Source organism: Acipenser ruthenus, chromosome 7, assembly GCF_902713425.1.
Source record: "Acipenser ruthenus chromosome 7, fAciRut3.2 maternal haplotype, whole genome shotgun sequence".
NCBI classification, from domain to species: domain Eukaryota; kingdom Metazoa; phylum Chordata; class Actinopteri; order Acipenseriformes; family Acipenseridae; genus Acipenser; species Acipenser ruthenus.
The window spans coordinates 42,849,925-42,862,854 of NC_081195.1; the positions used below are offsets into that span (position 1 = coordinate 42,849,925).

At 36.7% G+C, this 12,930-nt stretch overlaps 1 protein-coding gene across 6 annotated transcripts in view; it reads left to right on the forward strand.

Annotated features, from left to right (window-relative positions):
• Positions 1 to 12,930, forward strand: part of anks1b (ankyrin repeat and sterile alpha motif domain containing 1B) — a 209,180-nt gene that overhangs the window by 107,479 nt on the left and 88,771 nt on the right. For all 6 annotated transcript variants that reach the window (XM_059026989.1, XM_059026990.1, XM_059026992.1 and 3 more), the window contains exon 11: positions 12,032 to 12,168. In XM_059026989.1, coding sequence (XP_058882972.1) covers positions 12,032 to 12,168 — 137 coding nt within the window. The remainder of the gene's footprint in view (positions 1 to 12,031; positions 12,169 to 12,930) is intronic.

Sequence of the window (12,930 nt, forward strand, 5' to 3'; positions counted from 1 at the left end):
TAATAGAGCTTCCCGATTTGTAGATGACCTGAGGTTTGTACCGCCCCATAGATACGTGCGAGGCCCACGATCGTATTGGACAATAAAGTGAAAACCGTCAAAATGACTGCTGTGGTAGTTCTAGTGTTAATAAATGTTAACTACGTTTCTTGATTCTTTAACGTAACTGTGTGCTGTGCTTTACCTTTTGAATTTTAAACAGAATCCGGTACGTGTGTGTGTGTGTGTGTGTGTGTGTATGTATATATATATATATATATATATATAGCACCATCAAACTGCAACTTACACACATAGCTAATTAATGTCACTGTAATAATACGAACCCAGCGTATTATTACTATTTTTTTTTTAATCTTGGTTGACAGCCCTTATTCTGTTATTACTTCTTAGTTCATTTCTTCAAACTTGTACAGCATTTGAAAATGCAGTGAAAAGGCAGGGTGCGATCATGCATATTTATGAGCAAACCAGTTAGTATAACACGTTGCATGAATCTTTTAAATGTAGCCGTGCCGTGCTGGAATTAGCTTTCATTTTCAAAACAGCTCGTTGTGGTTGTAACCTTATAATGTTTAAGGTCATACAATGCAGGATTCAATGACAATGTGGCACACGTTACTTTTTATAGGTGTGTATGATTTGTTAGTTACCGAAATCTCAGTCAACTGAAGACAGATAAAAGGATAATTTTGTACCTGGTTAACTGTACTGATGGCATATCAAATGCTTAGATGACAGATATGGTTGCATTCTTGTAGAACTTCAGGATAAAACAAAATAAAATCTGTTTTGACACTGAATTGAGTGGTTTCATTAAATACTTTCTGATTTAAATATAGGCCTACAGTGTGATAGTTTGGAATATTCAGTCTAATTAAAACAGTAGTTAAGTGTTTATTTTAAAAATTATATATATATATATATATATATATATATATATATATATATATATATATATATATAATATTATATATATATATATATAAATATATATAATTATTACTCAAATAAACTGCTCCCAAATAAGACAATTTTGCTACCTACTTTACAGGCAGGTAGCAAATCCTCACTACTGCCTTAAAAAGTTAACTTCTAGCCCTGTAAATATAACAAAGCTTTAATAGGATCTTTTTTTAATAAACAGTTATTCATCCAGCGGTGATATTCTCCCTTGCAGATAAACTATATTAAAAAAAAGGCACATTATTAGTTTTTCTGATGTGCTGAATGATTTTAATGGAGTTTTAACTCTGGAGAGAAATTGACATAGAAAATATTTTATAATGATCTGGGTTTCTATAGTTACAATGATTTAAATATTTATGTTTTTACTCTTTTGTCAGTTGTCTGTTTGATCCCCCACACTAATTTCAGGGATTGTGTGTACTGTCAATTCATCTTACAGTACGCTATATAAATTATGGAATGTAAATACATTATAAAAGTATGGAATGGTAGACAAGCAATGGCCAATAAGCTATGTATACCAATAAATCCTATTTCTGCTGTCTTCAAATTTTGCAGAATTACATTTGAACCCTTTACTGCCCAGGGTATATTCCCATGCCTATTTAATGCCTATTTTCTCAATGTCAAATGTATTGGACACTGGGCAGCAAAGGGTTAAAGACTTCCTTCCTTGAGTAACCTGCATGGATTATGCATTACTGATTTTTAGATGAGCTATTTAAAGCGGCTTCTCCTGTTAAGTCTTGTCCTGCAGTTTTATGTAAATGAACTAAACCTGCTTGCTTTTTCTGGACAGAACCTTTTCCAGCTGTCTTAAACATTCAAACTCTCTGCATCTCATAGCGTACATACCAGAATATAGAGAACCTAAGGCAACAAACCACTTTAATTGGTACACAGTATTTACAGTTTACCATCAAGATTAGGCAAGGCACACTTGATCAGTGAGTCCATTGCCCATCCTTGTTCACCTCATTGTCCTGCAGCGCTAGCTCTTGCTTGCTTTATCCATTGGCATTCAATATTTTTTTCTATCGGCAGCAGTGACCATCTAAATTTAAACCTGTAACACTGTAAATAAACTTAATCCTAAATTAGTTTTATTTGAATCCAAAAAATTTGAAAGATGGAAGTCTCTAAGAATATGCACTGGAAGAAAACTTTAACATCTTTTGAAATGCTTTATTTTTAGTAAGTAACATAAACTGCAAAAACTAAATGGATGTTTTTTAATCAAATATTTAAATTAGGTACCTTTGTACAATTGTTAACATTTGAAATGCAGCTATTTGTTCTTGGTCATCAAACACGAAAGAAGTGCATGTCTATTACTTTCCACATTCATAAATACGTGAACAGGAATCCCTTTTGAGTAAAACTAGCGCAACATGCAACAAACTCATTTCTGAAAACTGTGCAACTAAAAAACCCAAACTCTATTCTAAATTATTCAAAAAGGCAAAGCAAACAACATAAATAACAATAATAAACACAACTTAGTCCAGTGTTCTTAATGTGATGGATGTGCAGGTTATCCAGCTAGGGGCATATATCAGTGAGGCTTAATCTTATTTCATCTTCAGTTTTCAGCCTTGCTCGATAGATGTTTTTGATTGCTGCCATTGCTGAAAATCCAGATTTGCAAATATACATTGTTGTAAACAGAAGAAGGGCCTTTAGGGCTTCATCAGAGAGTTCAGGGTATTCATCTTGAACACAGAATTATGTCCGGTGAATGGAGTAGAAACGAAACTGCAGGGAATTGTCACAGGAAAGTTCAGACAGCTTGATGAACATTTAGGTGGTTTTGGGATTCCACTGGCGCAAAAAAAAACTCTGTTTGGAGGCTTGGAAAGTAGTGAGTAAACTGTTCCTCCAATTTCTCAAGGTGCTGGATGTCAGTTTGTGTTACTGAAATCTGAACGACATGAATGATTTTGCAGGACATCCGTGAGAAGAGGAAACATATCAGTAACACCAGCTCATGCTTTATTTTGCGACATGCAGCATTTCATGGGGAAATAAATACTGCCTGATCTCTTTTTAGTAAAACATAGTCATAGCAATTAAAGATGAATATTCATTGAAAACTTGGCATCCTTTTAGAGTTTGACTTATATAAATGCTACAAATTGCTTTCCCTAGGTATTAAAAACTGTGTCTAAGTAGTAAAATAATAGTAACTGGCAATACACAACAATGTGTACTGCACAGTTAAAACCACGGGGTCCAATCCCGACATAATAAACAGAGTATAAACACACAGGACACGATCACAAGTCCAGAGTACAATTACAATGACAAACCAATAAACACAAAACACTCATGGTTGCTTTACAGTCTTTCAGCGGTTCTTTCTCAATCATAACAAAGGAACATTTTGCTTTTCCACATCCTCTTTTGAACCTTAAGCCACGCCCCCTCGGTTAGGAGTGCAATCGCTTTTCTTCCAATCCGCGATTGCCACATCGCCGCCCGTCTGTGGCGATGACTTGGTGTACTGTGGCTCCGCCCCCTTTCTAGATGGCCGACTTCCACCTTTCCCTGGAATGAATTGCCAAACCATCCAGTCCAGGGCACACTGTTCCCTCCCTTTACACAGTGCCCTCACAGGTCGGAAGGGAGATTTATAACCAAGATTCATTAATTCTCTGTCAACAGTACAGAATGATGTAAACGTAATTAACATATAACTGCTATTAAGAGATTGAGAAGATAAAAAGTGTTAATGATGGGACAAGAGACTTTAAATTGAATTAAAATGATTTTTTTAATGCAAAGTGATACCCATGTGGTATGTTTCTCACTATTTTGTACTGTGATGGGGGAAAAAATGTGTTGGGAATTAAATTATAATAGCAAGCTCTATTTGGCTGCATCTAACATCATTAAACAAGCCACTTTTTTTTTTTTTTTTTTTTTTTTAAATGCACTTCCATACCCTTTCAGTTAAATTGCTTGAACATCGCTTGGAAGCAGACCCCTGGGAGGTGATGTCATTGTTAGTGTATATTGTATCTTTTGGCAGAGGTGTACAGACCAGTTGCTCTGCTCTGTATAAAGCCTGGAACAAACAGGCACGATGCGGCATGCAAGGCATTTTGCCACCTGTATTGCTGCTTTAATATGGTGTTGGACAGATCAACGCGGGACAATACTGATAGTGACGCTGAGTGATGCCGCTCAAATCAAACCCAGAGTGATTTTTTGCCTCCCGCGCGGTACCATCAGTGGATTAACCAATCACAGTCAAGTGGTGACAACACATGCTTGACAGGAAAAATCATGAATGAAACTGTTGTCTACAGAGGTGTCCAAGCACCCTGAAGTATTTGATCCCTCCCATATTTCATTCAAGGACAGGCAGGTCAGTATTTTATACATCACCCCTAATAAGCATCCTTCCTGTAGCCAATTTGATACTGTTATTACTTTTTTTTTTATCATTTCTGTAGTTCACTACTATTTTTACTAAATAACTGGCTAAAACAGTAAAAGGATATCTTTTCTAACACTTCAGTAGTAGGCTACTTGCTGTCATCAACGCATTGTATGTTTATCTGCTAAGATGATATCATTTTGTAGTTTCTTTGTTTGCATGATGTTAAATAAATAAAATATTGAAATGTATGTTGATATAGTGTTTTTTTTTTTTTAAATATGCCACAGTCCTAACATTCTAGGTGATGCAAAACTTTTGGCCATATATGTCAATTATATTCAAGTAATTTTACCATTCAGTTTTTATACAATATTGTAAGAAAAGTCAGTCGCATAGTGCATACTGCTCATGTGTGCCCGGGTGTGGACTAGCGGTATCGCACCACTCGTGTGTCCCAGGCTTAATGCCCAAAGGAAGTGCTCCACTGAGAAAAGGCTAGACACTTCAGGATGTAGCAGCTGTAAACCAGGGACTGCAGGGTGAATAAGCACAACCAGCTGTGGGATTCAGCATCTTGCATGATGCTGGCAAGCATATGCACACCGAACAAAAGTAGACCTCGTTTTTTACTGTTCCCTGATTAAAACAACAAGCATTAGAACAGCACGTTTGTGTTTTTCCTACTGGACACAGGTTCATTTTATAACCTGATTGCATGTAGGTGTAAGGCACCCTTAGGGTGTAATTAGATACATTGTCTGCCAGTAATTAATAAATAAATAAATAAATAAATAAATCATAACAACAACATAGTGCTGAATCACAATCCCAGTTCTGCTGAATGATGAACTAGAAGGTTAGAGTGGAACTTCTCTACTTTGATACAGTGCTTTCCATTCCACAACTCTCCTTCAAAGGCTGATTACATATTGATTGGAGTCAAATGAGAAGGTGTAAGTGAGTGAAATGGTGCAGTGAATCATGTAGTGGTATTTAATTTGATAGCCACCTGTCTTGTTCCGTTAGTTGAGCCCAATCAGTTATAAAGTGGTGTTCACTTAGACTCTCTTCATGCTTGTTATTTCAATCAATACATTTTTTCCTTGACTTCTATTAACTTTGGTAGTAAAAAGTTGTTTGTTTTTTTTTCCTGTCCTGTCTTTTTAAGTATAGTTACCCGACCTGAGAAACCGAGTAGGTTCGGCCCCAGGGGGAACAAAATCTTTCCGTTCATATTCTTAGTTTAGATCTGAACACACAGCGATGTACACGCACATGCACTCAAAGGTGTTATATGTGTTGTCAAAGCCCTATTTCTGACAGTATTTACCTGTGGGAACAAGCACATCTCCCAAGATAGGGTGAGGGATATAGTACCTGAATCAATGTTTCATGAATTCACACCTAGCCTGTGTAATTTGGTGTGGCGTCAAAACACGTCCTAGACATCCAGCACTTTGTCCGGATTCTGATCACACATGGCAGGGCAGGGGGACGGTGGCCCCCTCTTCTTACAAAGCTGTGGGTTCTGACAGGCTCTGAGTGGCAACAGGGACACTCATGGCCACTGTATGTCTTACCTCCCCAAGCAGTAGCTGCTTCTGCAGTGAGGAACTTGAGGATCTAACACTCCAACATTGCAATCAAAAGTGATTCATAACATACATGTACATAACATTGTAATGCATGTGATGTAGTAGCAGGTATAAGAGTAAGTTGGGTAAACGTACAGTTGTGGTGTAGGAGTAGGATAAATGTTGTAAAATGTTTAGGACATTAGTACCGGGTTAATCAAACGGGTCCATATGATATCATCAGATAATTGTGATGGATATGATGGTATTATGGAAAAAAAAAATTGGACAATTGTAACTTGGCATTTTTGCATCTTATCTGTGAGGAAGCCCAGATTTAAGAGAGAAGAGAATGGAAATGTAATGCGCCAGCCGGGTTATACCCATCAGGTTGCACTGTTTTGACAAGACAATGGTAAACATGTCACTTTTAATTATAATGCGTCCATCGATAGAGTAAACTGGTCATTCATGAGCTTAAGAAAAAAACCTGCAATTCGCTCAGTGGATGGTTTACAGTAATTGATATGTTTACAAATGTGTAGCATTCTTTTAACTTATAGGGATGTGGAAATGCATCTTGGCAGTACTGTATAAAGTTGAATTTGTACACAGTTGCACGTAAAGTCAGCCATGATGTTTGTATCAGGAATATTTCACAGATAAAATAATATATCCTTCATTTATAAGTGGTTGTAAAAAGGGGGGTTTGTTACACATGTGGGTCATCACTGAACAATAGTGAGGCAGACACAGAGCATTGGGTGTTGACACGCCGCACAGGTGTTGACACTAGGGTACCTGCAATAGTAGCCCTAATGTCACATTTAATAAAGAAAACAAAACAAAATAAAGCTAAAAATAAAAGTGTGCCACACAAGGCGAGCGCTAGTCCCACTAAAAGGAACATCCCGCTCCAGGAACCTACTACTCTACACAACCCTATCTATACACTGTTTGGGATCAACCTCTCCTAAACTGACCTACTTCTGGGCTCCCAGAGTCCCAGCCTTCTCATGGTGACTCCTACCTCTTCACACGGCCTCTGCTGGGCAATGCCTTCACAAGCACAGTCTTGCAGTTGAAGGGTTCCGTAGTACTTAATCCTGTGGAGTGGACGCTCTCCTGGGTAGTGGTCGTGTGCAGGGGTAGATGTTCCCGGGGTTAGTGCTGGCTCCATAGTTTCAGCTCCTGGGTTGATACAAGTCAATTTACTCAAAGCCTCCACTAGTGTGTTCTACTATTATAACAACTTTGACTTGCATAAAGAAGGGAAAACATTGAGTGAAATAGTTCGCATCACTTGATTTTCAAGGTGTGGTATCCGAAGCATAATCAACAAGTACAACAGAAACATCATCTGTAATTGACAAACCCAGGACTGGAAGACCCAAAAAGCTGTCTAACAAGGATGAGCAATACTTGAAGATAATATCCTTAAGGAATAGAAAGAAGACAAGCGTTGAATTGACAACAGAACTGGCAGAAGGCACAGGTGCCGTTGTCCATCAAATCAACAGTACAAAGGTCACTCTTGAAATCAGGACTTACAGTGGCTCTCAAAAGTATTCACCGCCCTTGGACTTTTCCACATTTTATTGTGTTACAACATGGAATCAAAATGGATTTAATTAGGAGTTTTTGCCACTGATCAACACAAAAAAGTCCATAATGTCAAAGTGAAAAATAAAATCTACAAAGTGTTCTAAATTAATCACAAATATAAAACAGGAAATAATTGATTGCATAAGTATTCCCCCCCTTGAGTCAATATTTGGTAGAGGCACCTTTGGCAGTCCTGGGTTTGTCAATTACAGATGATGTTTCTCTTGTACTTGTTGATTATGCTTCGGATACCACACCTTGAAAATCAAGTGATGCGAGCAATGTTTTCCCTTCTTTATGCAAGTCAAGGTTGTTATAATAGTAGAAAACACTAGTGGAGGCTTTGAGTAAATTGTTGATGCTCATAATGCATCAGAGTAGAAAAATGCAAAACATCTCAGACTTTTGCACAGCATCGCTGTCTTTGAAAACAGCCCAGAGAATGCCAGCCTGAATTCAGCATTTGGAGCTTTACCTTGTGGGAATCCTGTCTTCAATTAATCAATTTGTGTCACCCGCCGTCGGTTTCACTGCTTGTAATAATCCAAACCAGATACTGTTTTGCAAACACTCACTAAAACAGATTTTGTTCTGTACTGCCCGCCTCACTGCTGGCTGGGTGCCCAGCTGGTCTGAGCATCTCATGCAGTATCTGGAGCCAGTGTGTTCCTTTAATCTTCTGCCTGTCACAGACACTTGCATTGGCTTTCCATCCCATACGTCTCTGTAATAAATAATCTGTGAATGAGTACATATATTAGACTGATACAACCAAAGAAAATATGCATCACGCCATTTATCCCTAAATCCACTCTTACTGCATCAGTCATAATTGTTGCTGTTATTATTTTAGGAGATTAACTCAGTCTTCACAAAGTTAATCAGTTTTTGCTGGATGCACTTAATAACAATTAGCCATTTGCCATTAGCTAGTTCTACTTTTTATATATTTCCAGCCCATTGGCTTTATTGAAATCATTAAACGATTAATATTATGCATGCAAGAATACAAAAAAGAACTAAAGTTAACTGTATCACAATCCTATCTTTGTCACACTCAGTGTGTTATGCTAAAAAGATGCAGTTACGTCAAAGTAAATTCTATTATTTCCTCGTTTTTAATTAGTAAAAACAAAAAAACATAACAACATCTCTAATTACTAACCACAAGGAATCTAATGCTGTTTCAAGCACAAGTGCAGTTTCCTGGAAATTTATTTTTTGCCTAACGTCCTGAACTAGAAACAGCCTAATTAAAAAAAAAAAAAAAAAAAATGTTATTTGTTGTTTTAGTATAAAGATCCACCTGATTGATTTGTCATGAAATAGTATACTATAAGTGAACTAGAACATTCACATTGTTATTGTAAAATTATAAAATGTTATTATAAAATGTATAATCAAATGAAAAGAAGCGTACAGTATATGCCCTTGAATACAAAGCTAGTCACTCTGGAAGGAGCAAAGTTAGAATAAATGATGCAGGAAATCATGGCCAGGGTGGCGGTATTTGCAGTAGAATAATAAAATAGACTTCAAATTTAGAAGCAGAGGGAAGTTCAACAGTGCAGTGCTGCATGCATGAAACTGTGCTTTAAGGAATTGTTACCTTTTCAGCAAAAAAAAATACAAAAATTAAGTTATCAACACATATTTTATTGAAGTACTGTGCAGTATGTTGATCTTGTATACATATTTAAGCAATCTCAAAAAATAAAAAGGATTTCAAGTAATGAGGTTTTTGCAAGGGTATAATGTATGGACATACCAGTAATTACTTTCTAAAATGAATAAACAAAAAAATCAACACATTGTTAATGTTACAGAACTACCAAGAATCATACAATTGGTGCATTTGTCTTCTTTGGTAAAGTTTGGTATGGTTACTTGGTTTTGTTTGACTTATTGCTTTAATAAGGTGGTTGATTTTCACCTTTGTTACATACATACGTATGGTTTCTGGGTTTGGTCTAATTGGCTTTTTAATATTCTAGATAATTAAATTAATTCCACAGTTAGTTGTTGTGAAGTTTGATTAAACTAAGTGGTCGAAAAAAAAGAGCTGCAGCAGATGATTTTTAATCTTAATGGCCCATTTCTGAACCTTATCAAACTATTATCCTGAAACATATGAACGTACTATTTTTGTTTATGACTGTAAGTCGCCCTGGATAAGGGCGTCTGCTAAGAAATAAATAATAATAATAATAATAATAAGTAATAATAATAATATGTGGAACTGTTTGAATCTGATGTTCTGCTTGTTGTAGAAAATTAATTTAATGTATCAAAACCAAGGGATTGAAGTATTTATTTTATTTTATTATTATTATTATTTATTTCTTGGCAGACGCCCTTATCCAGGGCGACTTACAATTGTTACAAGATATTTTTACATACAATTACCCATTATACAGTTGGGTTTTTTACTGGAGCAATTTAGGCAAAGTACCTTGCTCAAGGGTACAACAGCAGTGTCCCCCCCTGGGGATTGAACCCACAACCCTCCGGTCAAGAGTCCAGAGCCCTAACCACTACTCCACACTGCTGCCTCTTACCGCTGCATCTTTTATATTTGTATTCAAGACTTAATATTCATAGAGGATGCTTACTGATCACAATAATGTACTGTAGGTTAAAAGTTATTGTTTGACATTTCTGACATATGCAGTACAAACCATATCTATTAATGGAGCACTTTACAAGAATGTTGTAAGACTCTAAAGCACTAAAACGTACAAAAAGAAAACTGCTGCTGTATGTCTGCCTATCACATCAACTTTGATGTATGCCCCACTCATATTATACATGAATGGTCACAAGGTGCCCATGTATGTGTAAGTAAAAGCTTTTTTTATTTTTTTTTATTCTTGTCTTTAGTGAAAGTGTCATACAGTAAAATGAAAGAGCAGATTGGAGATGTGTTCTTTCAGGCCTCCCCTGGGTAACCCAGTGCTCCTTCAAGATTACTGAAATAAATTCACCAGGATTTCAGTATGTCAGATTGCAGCATGATGCATGGAGGCAGGTCAAAATAGCTGACTCAGGAAATGTTACAATTTAAAAGTACAGCCAGCTTACTGTATGTACTCAATATATAACAACCAATATATAACAAGTTTTTCTTAACATCACTGGAACTGTGATTGTAAAACTGCACTGGCCTGTTTGGAGCCCCAGGTTGACATCTGGTTGTTTTAGGTTATGTCTGGGATTGCAGCCAGTATGCATGATTATTTCTGCTACCAGAGACCTTTCATATGGCCTTCCTGTGGGATCCATTCTTATCCCCTCTTTAGTACTGAATTAGTACTGTACTATTTGCTGTACTTAAGTCAATATCTGTTTGGCATATGCACTTTCATCTATTACAATCTAGTCTTTTGCACTGTTATCCTCAATTAAAGTATCTATTTAAACTTCAATTAAAGTATCTATCAGACACCTGGTGTGCCATCCAAAGACACTTTCACTGGTTTGTTGCCTCCCTCTTTGCTAAGAATTGAGAGTAGCCAGGGAAACTGATCTAAACAGTTTGTCTACGATAAATGTAAGCATCCCTTGAACTGTTTCTCATCATGAAGGAATGGTTACATTGAGGATCCCTGGTTTCTCACTCGGGAAGGGACCCAGCAGTAGTTTGGATGTTTGCTGAAGTCTGTAAACGTTTCACAGCCAGGCGTCTTCATTTCTTTGCTTTGGATATTTTTTTCATTCCCATCTCTCTACCTTTGCAGCTACCTCTCGAATTACTTGTGTTCTCGTGGTCGGTTACGATTGCCTCGTCCTGATAACCATCCCTTTAAAGCAAAAACCATGATAAAGTAGGCAAATGCTTATCAATACAAATCAATCTGATCAGTACACAGAACGCTGCAGTGTAGTTTAGTTGGTGTGTTTATTGTACACCAAGCCTTGCCTATGTACATGCTCGGTGAGTAATCAAACTTCTGTGGGTGTTAAGGCCACAGCACCGATGCTTAGTGTTTTGAGAGGTGCTGTGGGAGTTAAAAAAATCTAAATCATGACCCCCGCCACACATACTGCAGGTGGGCAGCATTTTCTTTTGAACCATTGTATGTCAGTGGTTTGGAATGTGAACATCAATAGACCAGGCTGAATAGAGTTTCATTAACTGAAAGGTGTAGCATAATAGGTGTAGCATACAGGATATACTTGTATGATACTTTATTCAATATCATAGTGTACAAATTGTCTGTACAGAGTACTGTGTTTGGAACAAGCTGAACAATATATTTGTGTTAATAAAATGTAAATAAAATCTACAAACGGTACTTTACATTATTCTTGTGAATAAATAGTATGTGTTTAGATGCAAAAAGATTTTAATATGATAACTGGAAATGTTAAAAAAAATGTAAAGCTGAAAACAAGTTAAGTTTTAACATGCAATTAAAACAAGCAAAGTTTAAAATAGTGATGTTTTATTTATTCTGTGATAAATTGACCGCATGAAGGATATTTCTTTAAATTCCAGAAAATGCGCCCCATGTTACCATCACTGAACCTGAGATTCGTAACCATGGAAACAGCTCCACAGGTCCGACACCAGATTGTTCACCTCCATCACCAGACACTGCACTGAAAAATATTGAGAAAGTTATTCGACCACAGGTAAGGATACAACATGCTTATGCAACAACAGTTTAACAGAAAATAAGGAACAGGTGGATCTTCTTTTTTTACCCATTTCAACCTCAAACTGTCAATCTATAACCTTTACACAAATACTGGTAAACTTGAACAGTAGAATCCTTTTAGTAGGCTGATAACAGTCAACAGATTCTGAAGAGAATCCCTTGTAATAATTAATAGGGGAAAATTCAGTATCATGTACCAGCAAGGGATTCTTGTCAGACCATCAAGGTACTTGGTAAAAAGGATGGACTCTCGCTTATGCTTGCACAGTGTGTCAGCCCAATATTTTGATATGCTTAACATACCGTTTGCAGTATATAAGCACACAATACACATTCATTACATTTTGTTCATGGATGAAAGACATCCCATCTAATTTTTACCACCTGCATCTTTTAGACACTTTATTAATTTGTTATACAATAGTTGCCTGATAAACTGTAACATGGCCATGTCCTCAGAAACCTGCATTACTGAGCACAGTCTGTTCCTACATTCTTTTGCATCTGGTGTTTTGGGGATTAAATACAAATTATAAAAATGCAGTCAGAAGAGCTGGCACACAAATGGCATGGATGCGCTACACAGATACAGTATTATAATTTTGTGATCAAAATATTGTAGTGCTTTCAAGTTGGTAATATCTTAAATTGAGAGTGGTAATTACAGGCTACAAGTCAAAACTCTTTTTTCATTTCTCTTCGGGGAAGAGGACTTTATTGTAGCAAGAACTGCAGG